General features: G+C 40.4%; 3 protein-coding genes across 3 annotated transcripts in view; 1 reads left to right on the forward strand and 2 right to left on the reverse strand.

Annotated features, from left to right (window-relative positions):
- The window catches only part of LOC123960356 (scavenger receptor cysteine-rich type 1 protein M130-like), a 549,618-nt gene that overhangs the window by 251,541 nt on the left and 282,737 nt on the right, over positions 1–15,340 (forward strand). The window lies entirely within an intron of this gene.
- The window catches only part of LOC123960770 (GTPase IMAP family member 8-like), a 70,656-nt gene that overhangs the window by 38,337 nt on the left and 16,979 nt on the right, over positions 1–15,340 (reverse strand). The window lies entirely within an intron of this gene.
- mak16 (MAK16 homolog (S. cerevisiae)) lies at positions 435–8,062 on the reverse strand. The gene is made up of 10 exons (XM_046034842.1): positions 7,859–8,062; positions 7,151–7,200; positions 6,409–6,518; positions 5,894–5,958; positions 5,654–5,805; positions 4,746–4,800; positions 4,579–4,653; positions 3,735–3,845; positions 3,577–3,642; positions 435–3,457 (listed from the first exon to the last, which is right to left on the reverse strand). The coding sequence occupies exons 1-10, from the start codon at positions 7,871–7,873 to the stop codon at positions 3,227–3,229; spliced, it is 930 nt and encodes a 309-aa protein (XP_045890798.1). The 5' UTR covers positions 7,874–8,062; the 3' UTR covers positions 435–3,226.

Genomic DNA, 15,340 nt, shown 5'->3' on the forward strand with positions numbered 1-15,340 from the left:
AAATCTTTATGCTTACAAACTCTCGTACTCACTAGATTTTCTGCTGGTTCCTGACCAAGACATAGCCACGTACTTCAGCTTTTCTACAGATGTTAATCAGTGAGTTTCAGAAGAGCAGAGAACGTTTCAAGACTTTATTCTAAGCTATGCTAACTAGCCGCTGGATGTAGCTTCATATTTACTGTAGACATTAGAGTGATGTAACTGAGAGAAAGCAGCAGTTAGTAAAAGTACTTATACCACAGTCTAAAAGGTCCTGCATTTATAGTTTCACTTCACTGAGAGATTAAAGGTTCAGGAAACCTTTGCAGGTGTTTTGAGTTAATCAGCCGATTGGAGTTCTGCTCAGGTCGACATTTCTGAATTAAATTCTTTTTTCTTAACTTACATTTTGAGATACTGGAAGTTACCTTTTGCCTAATAAAACAGCAACAAAAGGTATTAACGTTCTTTATTTGGGACAAAGAAAATTGTTAACAAGAAAGTTTGTTTTCGAAGATAATTTGTGTTTCTTAAAAACAGCAGAGGTAAAGTCTCTTTTGGTGGTTTATTCAGAAAGCAGATCTGATTTCAGGTCAGATCCGTCCTGCATCTCCATGAACAGATGAAATGATTCCAGTCTCTGTACAAACAAACATGATGTCCAGCAGGTTTGTATTTCCTACATCCGTTTCTCTGAAAAGCTGAAACATGACTCTGGGATTTTCGGTTTCAGATTTTAACTTCAGTAAAGTGGGACATTTAAATATTGTGTGATAATGAAGAGTCCTCCAGCAGAAATCTGTCCAGTCAGAAAGTTCTGGTTTATTTCGATTTCAGTCTCCATCCAAACTCATTAGTGATGTTGGAAGAAGCACTCAGATCAAGTACAAAACTATCAGAATATACATATCAAAATATACTTAAAGGACCACATTTGAAAGTACTCATGCAGAATAAAACTTATTAGGTGATTTATATTTTGTAACAATCTTAAATGTAACTAAATAGAGTGGAGTAGAAATATAAAGTAGCATAACGTTTAAATACTAAGTAAGTAAAATACAGTATTTGAGGACAAGTTATTTCACTTTTATGGGGCAAAATGTGAGAAATGACGTTGCTTTCTTTACTCTACTCATTTACTTTTTAAATGTATTTTAGTAGTTTTACTACTTTCAGACAGATAAAGAAAACAAACTGACTGGACAGACGCTGCGAGAGAGAGAAGAGGAGGTGTTTATTTTGGTTGAACTGAACCTTTAAATGAATTTAGAGGATTTAAAAAGTGTTTAAAGTATACTGAATCAATTTATCAGTTTATTAGGAATATCTAGCGAAAACTGAAGCAATAAATCCCTTCGTGAAGTTATCATGTTCAGTCCTTGAGAAGTATTAGATATTATAAACACCTCTCGGTATAACACGATAGTTGGGCTGTAACTAACGATTGTTTTCTTGATTAATCTATTGGTTGTTTGAGGTATAAAATGTCAGAAGGTGAAGAATTTCTCCCAAAGCTCAAGAGGACATTCCCAAATGCTTTTTGTCCACAACACACAGATATTCAGTTTACTCTCAAATTTTAAATTCTTAAAAAAAATGACTCAAACTGATTAATCGATTATCAAAATAGTCAGCTATTTATTTGATAGTTGGCAACTAATTAATCGCTGCAGCTCTACAAACTGAATCCTCCAGAATGATTCTACATCTGAACCAACGAACTGAACTTTTTAACCTTCACTCCGGAGGATTTACTGCAGACTGGCTTTAGCTCGGTGTGGCTAATAAACTGGTGCTAACACACCCACATGGTATAGAGCGTTGAAGTCCTTCCCTTCTGTCCCACGGGACCTTATTTTGAAAGAAATATGCACAGTGGGAGACAGCTAATGTTTAGATCCTGTTTGAATTGAGTCCTGAATGACACACGTTTGTCAGTTTAAAAGATAATTTAAGTCAAGAAACTCAGTTTGTCGTAAAACAGTACAGTAACATTTAGTTTTGTGTGAAACCGCTCAGTGAACTACATCTCTCGTCTCACACAATACGTGTCAGCAACATTTTAGCGCTGTAATGCTAAGCTAACGTTAATTTCTGGTAGCTTAGCTATGTTCCACACACACACACAGATGTTTCTCACCTGACGTGTTTAATCATTGTTCATTATTTCACTGTAGGATCAACTGATGACCAGCTGCTCTGACTTCATTAACATTTTATAGAACAGTCCAAATAAAGTTAGAGAGTTAACAGGCCCCTCCAAGGTGTTTACTCACTGCTGCAGAGTTGTTAACTCATTATTGATCCATGAAATTTACATTATTTCTTAGTTTTGTTGACCTAAACTTTGTCTTTACCTTCTTTGGTCATTCTGCAGCAGTGGAAGGAAAGTAAACACGTTTCTACAGTAAACACCTTGGAGCGGCCTGTTAATCCGCCCTCACAACATTTATATGTACTGAATTTTATATATATAGTTATGAAGGCAGAGCAGCTGGTCATCAGTTGATCCTACGGTGAAATAATGAACAAAACTCCTTCATTTAATTGTTAATTTTGCCTCTGAAAGTGTTTGTTTTGGTGACGGAAACGTTGGTTTACCGCTTCACTTTGGTTGCATATAAAGGTTTTTCACTGGACTTGAACTAGTTAGATTTACAGAACTACAAACATGGCGGTGTTCTAAAACTTTGGACCGATATTTTAACGACAAAATGCGACTTTCTTGGCTTAAATTATCTTTTTTTAAACTGACAAACATCATGCGTTTTCATTCAGGACACAATTTAAACGGGATCTAAACACTAGTCGTCTCTCGCCGTCTACCAACGTACGTGTGTTTCCTGAAATAAGATGCCATGGTGGTCCACGGGAAGGGGGAGGGGCTAACTCTGTTGTTAGCATGTAGCTTGTTAGCTTTGAAGACCAGAAAAGAGAGAGGGGCACGTTAGCAACGATAAAGTGAGATGAAAAGTCTCTGCTGCCGTCTGACCGTCAACAAGCAGCCGCACGGCTTCTACGGCGGCGAACGGTAGCAGCAGCTGCTCAGGAGGTCAGAAAACTTTATTCGTCACTTAACACGTGAACAGAGCGGTCCAGAGTCCGTTTCAGAAAAGGCTGAGTACAAAACACACCGACGACGATCCCGAGTCTGTTAGCGTGGAGGGGGCGTGTCCTCGGCAGGAGTCTGCTGACCTCACAGACGGCACACAGTTTGATTGGCAGCAGAGGTGGTGTGACATCACAACGTGGTTCTGCTCTTGGAGGCGGGCTCTGTCTCCTGCTCGTACTCGATCTCCACGTACGCTCGCTTCTTCCTCGCCGCCGAGCCGTTCGCCGGAGATTTGCCTTTAGACTTTGAGGCCTTCGTCTGCACCTCCATCTCTTCCTCCTCCTCCTCTTCTTCACTGGACGTCTCCTCTTCCTCGTCCTGTTCCTCCTCGTCGCTGCTCGTCTTCAGTTTGTTCATGTCCTGAGAGAAGAAACAGAAATATCGATGGTGCAGGTTTATAACAACGAACTTAGGCTACCTTTAACCTCCACTAACTGCACACGGACAGCTGCTTTATTGATCCTGTAAAACAAAGTTACCTCGAAGTCGCTCAGGTCGCTCTCCTCCACTTCTTCTTCTGCTACAAACTCGCTCTTCCCGACGTCCTGCAACAGAAAAGGAGAGCGTTCATAAATGCCCACAGAGCTGAACGTGTTCTGGCTCTGACCCTGAAACGCCGAGTGTCCTTCATCATCACCTCATCATCTTCCTCCTCCTCCTCTTCCTCAGACTCGGACTCGCTCTCCTGGTCCTGCTGCTCCAGGGCTCTGTCGAAGGCGTGCACCGGGAAGTTGTATATGTCTCCGTACTGAAAACACAACACACACACACAAATGTTTATTAACCCAAAACAAAAACACATTTCATTCTGTCCGAGCTTAGCACGCCGCCGCGCTTACGTTAGCACGCCGCCGCGCTTACGTTATGTTAGCTCACACTGCAGTTGATGACCTGAACTAAAGTGTAAACTCAAGCATTTGATGAGTAATGAATTACATTTACTCTCATTACTGTAACAGTTTTTTTAATGTACTTCTGGAATATCTTTAATTATCTGCATTTTTTATTTACTGTCTTTTGTTTGAGTTGTGGCTCTTTTGCTGTCAGTTTAACTAGTTGGTTTGGACGTGATGTCGTTCGTTTGCACTTTATTTTGACACCTGAAATATGTTATTTATTTAATAGTTAGTCAATAAATTGTTTAGTGGTCGATTATTAAATTATTCGCCAACTTTATTCCGATACCAGCTTCTTAAATGTGAATAGTTTCTGGTTTCTTTCCTCCTCTGTGACAGTAAACCGAATATCTTTAGGTTGTGGACAGAACAAGACATTTTACGACGTCAGCTCGGGCTTTGGGAAACGCCGATCAACATTTTTCACCATTTTCTGGCACCAACAACTTATGAAGAAAATACAGATTAATCGATAATGACAATACTCATTAGCTGCTGCCCTAATAGTTAATCACATCAGCATAAACATGTACTGAGCAAAAGTTTTAGGCAGGTGTGGGGAAAAAATGCTTCAGCGTGTCGTACCGTTCCCTGCTTGAGTCTCTCCAGCAGCTCCTTCTCGATGGCGTTGTCCAGCTGAGCGGCGATCAGAGCTTTCTCCTGCAAACAGACACAACAATACGGCTCAGGGTTAAAACGCCGCCGACGCTCCCGTCTGAAGAGCGAGCGAGTGTTGCTAACGTTCGGCTCACCTCTTTCCTCTTCTCTCTCTTCTCCACCTTCCTGCTGAGAGGAACCAGCTTCCTCCTGAAAGACAGTCAGACCATAAACTTTATTAAAACGGAAACAGCTGAATCCGCTTTGCTTCTGCGGCTCGTCTCTTTTTTCGCCGTTGACTCTTTGACACGTGCAAACCAACAAATCACAATCAACACCCAGATAACGCCACGTCTACCAGCTGATGGAGTCCAGAGATATTGTTTTAAGCTTTCATCCTTAAAACAGTGTCTCTTTCACTGTTATCCAATCAAATCTGATGTTCATATTTACTTTTTGCTCATGGTTAGTGATGTCACTAAATAATAATACCTGTCAGTCGCTTTTTATGGCGTAGATCAGAGATCTTCTTTCGACCGTGGTGGAAACAAACCTTTTAGTTCCTCGAAAAGTAGATCCTGGTACTAAAAGACACGGCTACATGCGTTTATAGAAGGAACCCCGTAACACATGTTGCAAGTGCTGCAGATCACATGTAGCGCTGATCTGACCTGCTCCTCGCCGCCGCCACAACATTTCAAACAAACCTCAGGTTGTGAACTGACGTCAGTGGAGCCGCACGACCGGCTGAATGCGTCTCCCGGCTCGGCTGTTAAAAAGCAGACGATTGGTTTTCTAGCTGGAGGGGGCGGGAATCTGCATACAACCGCCATGTTTGCCGTTACGGGCTTTCCCTAAAGGATTATGTTCAGGACTCTCTAAGATCGTCTCTGGTGCTGCTTGCCTTCTAACTTCATGTTTAACTGCTCGAGTTAAAGGATTATCTCACACTCTCACTTCGTCCCAGTGTTTCTCTTCTGATAGTTCCTTGATACAATATGTTCAGATTTAGAAACTTGAAAGAAGAGCAGCTACTTCCTGTAGTTTGTTAAAAAGTGCTTACTGTCTCTTCAGGACCAGTTTGCGCATGCGGATCAGGTACTGAGTGATTTTGGTGAAGCGCTGTTTGCATTTGTGTCGGATGAATCGAGGCCAGTAGATCAAATTCTCATCGATCTGTTCCAGAGCTTTCTCGTAGTTCTTACTGAGCTTCACCTGCAAACACACACAACACACAGATTAAAATGCGTTTCAGCATTTAAACTTTAAACTCGTTTTAAAACTAATAAAACCGTCTGCTCACCTTCTCCCACATCTTGGCAGGAAAAGCTGCTCTCTCGATCACCTTCATGTAGAGGAAACACTGACCTACAAGAGAAATTATTATTAATTACATTCATTATTGTTCTTTCCCCTGTTTCAGTGTCATCGTTGTTCCTGAATGTTTACAGCTCTAAACAGTTTGTGGTCGTCAGATTTCTGTTAAACTTCTCTCGTCTAAAACAATAAAATAAAACAAATGTGTGTATCAGAACTTTATTTCTTCGTCTTTCCTCTCTCATTACAGTCCTTGTACATACAGATCTGAGTTCTTCTTCCAGCACTGCAAGAGGGTTGTTAATTTTTTGGGTGTCTAAAAACAGATTAGGGAATATTTTTATTTTTCCATTTTTCAGAAAACATCCTTTCTTCTCCACCAACTCACCCTCGTACCTCAGTGTGTGGTGCCCACATAATAATTCTGCTGTCTGATCCCAACGACCCCCCTACTGATGTGGTACCCAGTGTTCCTGCAGGTTTAACGGTTGATGTCTTTACCTTTCTCCTCTCTGATGGTGGCGTACTGACTGTTGGCCAGCGGACAGGACGAGCGGTTGCACAACCCTGTGATGTTGTATTCATTCCGACAGAAGCCCTGATCCTTCGTCCTGGACAGAAGGACGAGAGGAGATGTTACCCGAGCTCGGCCGCAAGAAGCAGGTTAAAACATGTGTTTATAGTGTTGTTACAAGACATTCTGGGTTTATGACTCTGTGGCTGAGGCTCCATCCAAACTCCTACTATTTCGATTTAAAACTCAGACCTTCTGCTACGTTTCCGCCTCCCGTTCAGGCTAAAACGGTGAATCTGAACACCTAAAACAGAAAGGTTTGAAAACGCTGCTGAGCCCGTTTTGGTTGTAAACTCCGGCGTAGCGTTTTAGTGCAGACAGGTGAGAACAGAGGGCGTTAAGACACGAGGACGCTCACGTTTGGCTCTTATCATACTTTATTAAAGTATTCTGTACTGTGTAAATAACACTTCTACACTTTGCAACGCGAAATGTTCTGCAGCTGCTGAGTAGTCAACCTGCTTCCTGTTCACACCGCCATGCACCAGATGTGCGTTTTCAATCATTTTAATGTACAAGGAACAAGGTAAAACGATGGTGTGGACGGAGATCGTAATCGTGTGGATGTAGCCTCAAATGCAATGAGAATAGATGAGACACAAACTAATAAACAACTACCATACTGAATGACTGAATAACCAAATAAATGAATGAGGTGCAGAGACTTACTTGACTTTGTAGGAGCAGAACTGTTTGTTCCCGATAATGTCCCAGATCACCTGCAGGAAGCAGATTCAACACATTTACAGCAGCACAAACGTAATAACAATTCAAAGCATGTTTATATCTGAAATTTTGTTTATGATATCCAGGTCTTCTTCGTCAGTTATACTTTTAATGCAGAATCACAGTCTATAAACACATTACATTTAATATAGTGACACTAATATGCATGAACAAGATATACCAATAAACTGCACATTATACCGAAGTTTGGCGTCACACTTGAAATGTAAACCGTACAAGATATGTCAATAAATAGTACATAAATAGAAGATATCGACAGGTAACGTGTTGCCGAATTTAAGTTCCCGTAAGACCCTACCAATGTGTGTGTCGACTCACTTTCTAACAGCTGTGTTTGTTCGCAGAGAAGCCAAACAACCTTAAAAAATGCTTTTCTATACCGAAGTTTGGCGTCACACTTAACATGTAAAACTAGCTTAGTGCCCACGTGTCTGAAATGCTGTTAAAACATTATATTTCTATCCGTATATAATTAGTAAAGATAACCACTGTTAAACACGTAGTCTAGCTACTGAACAGATTAATAAAAAATAACCCAGATTTATCAGTTTTTACATAGTTACCGGTAAGCTAACGTTAGCATGAAGCTTTAGCCGCAGCCGCAGCTTTTAACTCATTTATCACACTTACGTCGTCGTGTTGCATTTTTAGTTCCTCGCAGAGCCGCTAGCAGCTTCACCGCCGAGTCCACCGTGTGTTTACAGGATATTTAATAAGTTAATGTGAAGTTATGACGGAGTTTTTCTGTCTTCGGAGCCACATGGACGGTCAGGCGGCCACCATTTTTGTTTGCGTGGGGCAAGATCACGGAGGGAACAAGTATCGCGATACTTTTTCTGTTCCTCTCCGGCAGACTAGGCTCTGTTAGTGCATTGCTGCCTCCCACTGGTCATAAAGTCTTCATTAAAGCTCCCCCTGACCTATATTTTCCAATATAGGCCCGTGGCTTTTAGGAAGTGAAATAGTTCCAATGCTCTTTGTGTTTGATTAGAACCATCACAAGTCACAGTTTTTACAGATAATAGATCAACTCCCAGAACCTTTAGGCCAAAGAACAACAATCTTCTTTCCTCAGAACATGAAGACAGAACATGAGGACAGAACATGAGGACAGAACATGAGGACATGCTTGACAGACTCCACAGACTTTGCACTTGCCGTCCCTGTGCTTTCCCACCAGGAACAGCCCACTTGCCAATCCACAATGTCTTAATCGGGCCAACTTAATCTGATCCATCCGAGGCAAGATAATTAATTTCCCAGGTTTGACTAATGGTTTTACGTCATAGAACTTTCTCCCGCTGGCGTCTTTACTCCACTCGTGTTGCCATTGTTGCGTCAGTCTTTCCTTAATGATGCTACGGCACTCCAGTCTGTCAAATGGCACCTCCACCTCCATATTTTCCCTTCCTAAACTTGTCCTCGCAGCCTCATCAGCCGTCTACCTGTCTAACATGAAACTGGGGAACATATAAACCAAAGCCCACTTTCTTATTCTCAGGGTCTCTGAATAAATATCTATGTAGCTACTCCATAATTTCCCAAGATGCTCCAGTACATAATGTGCAACATTTCCTACACTGCCTTCCTTTATTAAATGTTTAATAGATATGTTTAAATCAGCCTCAGGCAATAGCCAATGAGGGATAGATGGCCAGTAGACAGAAGGCACCATTTTCCTTTCATTAAGCTTAAGCTCCTCTGCGTATGTCTTAACAGAATGTAAAACACTATATCTATTAAGCCTACTCTCACCCTTTCTAAACTCCCAACACTCTGCTAACAAAGAAACTGAAGGAAGAGCTGACCCAAAGCTTTGAATTTTTACGAAATAATTTAATGCCAGTTTTGCACGTCGCAGCCTTAGCGGAACCTCCCAGTACATGTCCTCAAAGCCCTAGATTGAACCACATCTAACTTATTAAGCGTGGACCTAGCTGCTGATGCATATGCAAGACACCCATAATCAAAAACTGCTTTATAAATCATCAGCATAAGATTCCTGTCTGCACCTCAAGAACACCCAGCCAAACACCTCATAATATTAATAACCTTTCCACATTTATTCACCATTCTACATACATGTTCTTTATACGTTAGCTTTTCATCTACCCAGACCCCAAGAAACTTGAAGACCCTGGCTCTCTCAAGAGGTTCCCCATTCAACTTAAGACCCAGACTGTCTATATTCCTGCCAAAAACCATATACTTTGTTTTTTTCAATGACAGCCTAAAACCCCACTTATCACTCCAAGCCTGCACCTTATTCAAAGCACACTGCATCTGTTTAAATAAGTACCCAGTATTACGGCCTCTTTTCCACATTGCTCCATCATCTGCAAACAAAGATCGCTGAAATCCACTTCCTACCTCATCAAACATATTATTAACCATTACATTGAACAGAACTGGACTGATGACACTAACCTGCGGAGTCCCATTTTCTACGAACACAGAGTCAGAAAAGCTCCCTCCTACTCTTACTTGAATACACCGTGACTTCAGAAAGTCCTTAATCCAATTAATCATTCTGCCCCGAATCCCTGCATCATACAGCTTAATGATTCCTCCTTCTTTCCACAGCACATCATAAACCTTCTCTATATCAAAAAACACACCTGCCACCGCCTCTTTATTTACAAGGGCTTTCTTGATATCATCATCCAACACTAAAACAGAATCCATAGTACCACGAGCAAGTCTGAAACCATTCTGATATGTAGAGAAAAAACCTTTCTTTTCTAATCTCTACACCAACCTGTCAGTAACCATCCTTTCCATAATCTTACAGATAACAGCTGTGAGAGCAATTGGTCTGTATGACCCATGGTTTCAGCTTCCTTACCGAGTTTTAAAATCGGCACAATCACTGTGTGTTTCCATTCAGCTGGAACTGATCCTTCCTCCTCCAATGCAAAGTCATCCATATGCCGAAAGACCTCATTTCCCAATCCATCTCTTCCAGGAGCAGTGTGCCGCCCTTGTCTTATTGACCTTCTTAGTCCATGTATGGAAAAGAACACATTGATTACATCACTGTTGTCATTATTCTTGTAAGTTTATGCCCTTCCTCTCTTTCCTCTCACCCTTAATTTGAATGGCTTTTTTTCTGCTGCTTTCCTCACGACTCCACAAAGAGAATTACTCCACTCATCAGTACTACCTTGACTAACTACATCACCTAAACTTCCTACCAACTGATCATGATCTGATTAAAAAATTAAACCCTCTCACCGCTCTCTCCTTCTCCACCTGTAAAACACTACCAAATTGATCACTCCCTAAAGTGTTCAGTTCCATAGGATACAAACTCCCACACCTAGCAAGTTCACCTGACGCAAAGGTTAAATCAATACATGACAGCCTCCCAATAATCACCTGAAACCTAGTCGGTCTTCCATCATTTAACACCACCAAATTGTTTTTATCTATAAAATCTTCTATTAAAACCCCATTTCCATCTTTGAGTCTGCCGCCCCAAAGAGGATTGAGAGCATTAAAATCTGTCCACACCACTGCAGGTCTCACCTGATCTGTTGTTTCATCTAACGTCTTCATTTCCAACAGAAGACAAGGATTATAAAAATTCACCAATGAAAACCTACCTGCTGTGCTCCATACCTCAATTGCTACACATTCCAATCCTGAGGTAATATTTAATTGTCTATATTGAAAAACCTTTTTTAACAAATATTGCACAACCCCCTCCAGATGAATTTCTGTCTTTACGTAAACAAATAAAACCTGGCATCACAAAATATAAAGACGGTTTTAACCATGTCTCCTGAATGCATTTTAACTGTGGTTTGTTTTTGCAACCATCCACAAACTTCTTTAATTCCTGTCCATTAGCTGTCAAACTCCTGGCACTCCACTGCAGAATACTAAACATTAATAGACTAACTATCAATTTCATCATCATCATCCTCCTTGGCCTCCATTATTTTTTTCCCTTTTGTCTCTTGAGAACACATATCTATAGAGGGCCGCTGGCTCAACCTCTACAACCCCAAGACTCCTCTCAGCAGCCTTCACCGCACTTCTTACAACGTCTGAATTATTCTTAGTCTGCTTCATGTCACACATCACTTCCACAATGAAAGCCAGGAATTTCATCTCACTCACCACCACTGAATCTTCTGTTCTCGTTATGTCACTCAACTCACCACATGTTGCAACCTTTTTGACAGCCTCAGCATAAGACCCCCCTTTGTTAGTCTCCCTAAACTGCTGCACCCTCATCGCCTGCTTATATTGCTCACATTCACGATTTCCAGCTACGTGCCCTCCACCACATGAACCACTTTACCACCTTCTCCTTGCACTCAGAGAACTCGTGTTCTCCTCCACATTTCCCACATCTTCTATTTCCTCTACAAGCAGCCGCAATATGTCCATACCTCTGACACTTAAAGCACCTCAAAGGTGGCCTTCAGTATGGCTGCACTTTAGATGACAAGCACCCTAGAAACACTCGTTCTGGAAGGGCTCTTTCCTGAAAAGAAAACACCACAGTTGATGATTCCCGCTTAGCTCCATCACGAAAGATTTTAATTCGTGTGGCCTGATCAACCTTCGCCCCCTCTATTCCCTTCACCAACTCAACCATGGGAACCTCCAGAGAAACCCCATAAATCAGCCCTTTCAAGCCAGCCTTGCTCCCTGGAATAAATCCTTCCCTATCGCATCCAGTGAAACAGCTCTGTTCAACTGAGCCGCGGACTTGCAAGCAGTTTCCCATCAGCCAAAATTCTTGCACTCAGGATATCAGCCAACTCTTCCTTCAATGCCCCAGAGAGAACTAAACCCAGACTCTCCTTCCTTCAACTTAAAAATCACTTTATACTCTTCCGACTGGCTACTGTTTCTTCTCATTACCTTTACCTGCTGATCTCTCCCTCCCTCTGACTTCTTCTTCTTGTTTCCGGCAGACTAGACGCATCTGTGGCGTATTGCTGCCCTCCTCTGTTCGCTATTCACATCTTAACGCTAATTGCCTATCTCCTTTTGTATAAACCAGTTTTATGTAGGTATTCGATCAATTTCTTCATTTTGTTCCAACTATCTAAGTTAACTAGGGTGCGTGTGCTAAATATAGTTTCTCCAGTTGCTCCCAGGTCTCTAAACAGTTTCCTCCTTTGGCGAGAGTATTTTCTACAAAGAACTAATACATGCTTTACTGTTTCCTTGTCTCCACATTCACATTTTCCATCAGGGTGTTTACCAGTCAGAGCCAGACACTCCTCAGCCCACAGTGCCCAAACCTCACTCTGGACAGAACTACTGCATCTCTTCTCTTACCTCTAAAAGCACATCTTCCTTTCTCTACAGTTCTTTGTACTGAATAATATTCTCCCCTTTTTTTCCTTATCCCATGATTTTTCCTCCAGCACCGCCTTCTTTGCCACCACATCTGCTCCCTCATTACCCTCCATGTGCGCCGGTACCCACACAAACCCCACCTCATACCCTGCTTTGTGAATTCTATACAACACCTGCATAATTTCCACAAGTTAATCGGGTCTAGATTTCATTTTCGTATCTTTAATTGTAATCAGAGTTGCTGCTGAGTCGCTACATATAACTGAATATTCCTGTTTATTATCTTGGACCCACTTTAAAGCCCATAGCACTGCCACCAGCTCTGCTGTGAAGCCCGACAGATGATCTGGAATCCTATTTATTGGGATGCTTACACCAAAAGCCACTTTAGCGCTCTCAATATCCTTTGACCCATCAGTATAGATTTGTAGGTGGCCTCCCCATATTTGACAAATCCGGGCTTTTATCTCCTTCACTCCCTCTGACTCTTGTGAATCACTAATTTTATTTCTCCTTTTCCTTTTCTTCCCCTTACTATTTCTTTCCCATCCGCCCCCACCATCATCCGTGTCCTGCATTGCAGGAACAAAGTCTTAATTATTGTAGGCTATTGACTGATATTCCAGCACTAGTTAGACTAAACTGGGAAACACCGCGTGTCTCTCAGCTAGTGGTCGGCGTTTGCGTGGGGCTTCAAGATCACGGAGGGAACAAGTATCGCGATACTTCACGGCCTAACACGTTTTGGATGAAACGTGTTTATTGATAAAGTGTGTACATCGTACAAAAATGTTAATTTACTAAATCTCCACCATAAGCAATAATAATAAATAATAATAATAATAATAAATTTGAGTAAAAAGTGACTGATATTCTGCTATAAAGGAATTAAATGTTCATGTATTTATAGCTTTGTTATTAATTATGGTATTAACTAGCTAACTTTATATAACTTATTAATGACTTACTAATATTTATATATATATAATTTTGAATAGAATTAAACAGAACAGATGTGGAATCTGAAACCAATAAACGTGTCCATAATCATATATTGTAAAACAGAAAAAAAAAGTTGCTTATTTCTCGGGAAAAGGGTGAATTAGGTTTGTTTGTTTATTTGTTTAACTTCATGTGGGTGTTCTTTTATGTAATTAAGATTTGTGATCTTGTTTTTTTTTTTATCTAAATAAACACCACTTTATTTGCTACTCAGTCCTACATTTTCTTTTACACCTTTATACAACTTCACCTTGCAAAACTGTAATTTCACCACGGCAAAATGACCACATAAATGAGAAGATACAGACAACAAAAAGATAAAAGGAAATAATAGCATAATATAAGCAAAAAACAAACATTAATAAGTACATAATAAACAAATAAATGAATATAAAATATAAAATATTATTTACAGAATGGATACACATAAAATACTTTCTAAGTTCTATTCTAAAACATTCAAATGAAGGCCGGGACCGTGAGCACCTGGTCTTATGGATGTAATATTAAGTTGACAATCTTAGAAAGTTTTGTTGTTGTTGTTTTCATAGTATAATAAAACATCCTTGGCTTCTAGTTTAATTGAATGGCTCGTTTAGTTTAGTTGAACTTGAAATGCAAGTTAACTCACCTTGAAGATAAAGTTTATATAACTACAGTGTTCTAGTTGTCTCAACATTGTTTTTTAGTTGATTGAACATTTTATAACATGCTTCACCTTCATGCTTTGAGTTAAAACAAATAATTATTTTACTTTATCAATGCAAGAAAACTTCCCTTAACATGTCTTACTGACATTTCTGCATTATTCTAACTCACCGTTCCCATTAAAACATTGAAACCACAGTCAAACTACTTTCCATTTCAAGGAGGATTTAAATTCCAATCTGTTTAAATTTACATGTATAGGGCCTTTGTCAAGTTACCCCTCTACCTGCGGCACTAGTTGTTTCTTGTTTACCACAAATGTGTTTATATTTTGGATGGAACAAACTACTAAAGGTTGATGGGTCAGTACTCAGTGTTAATGATGAGAAGTTGAATATTAATACACACAACTTGATCACATATTTTCAGATTTCATCCTGTCTTGTTCCGCTGAAATGAAGTTATTCTTAACTCAACAGCATTGCGTTCATACAGCAGGCCCTGCAGCCTCTGTGATTTTAGGAAGGAGATCTTTATTAATTAACGGGACAGCGTCTTAGATGTCGCTCATCTGTTGTCACACATTTAGATTGACTATTTTACGTGTCCACAAAATACAGAGCTAGAGTGGGGGTTAATAACCGAGAAAAAAAATCCTAGATGAAAGTGTCAAATTTAGTTTGAGCCGTTGTGGACTACAATCCTCTGGATGGTCTTCGTGCCAGTTGAGGGCAGGTCTTGGTGAATTTTGTCTCTAATAATTATAATTTGATTAATTAAAGAAGCTCATGAAGTCGTAACTATTGAGAGCTATAGGAAAACATTTATTCTGCTCTGGCATTACGGAGGGCCTTCCTATAAGTTTTAAGTTCTTGCCTTATTAAACGAGTTTCAGTATTATACCGTGGAGTCGGTTCATGAACACTCTGAGAGAAGCCAATGGAATCTAACAGAGAGATAAAGGCGTTAGTGAAGCTGTCATTCTCAACGTCCACATGAATATTAAAATCCCCTACAATAATAACTTTGTCCGTTTTAAGGACTAAAGTTGACAAAAACTCTGCAAATTCAGATAAGAATTCAGAATACGGGCCAGGTGCTCGGTACACTATAACGAAGAGAATTGGTTGCAGTGATTTC

Source organism: Micropterus dolomieu, linkage group LG21, assembly GCF_021292245.1.
Source record: "Micropterus dolomieu isolate WLL.071019.BEF.003 ecotype Adirondacks linkage group LG21, ASM2129224v1, whole genome shotgun sequence".
Lineage (NCBI taxonomy): Eukaryota > Metazoa > Chordata > Actinopteri > Centrarchiformes > Centrarchidae > Micropterus > Micropterus dolomieu.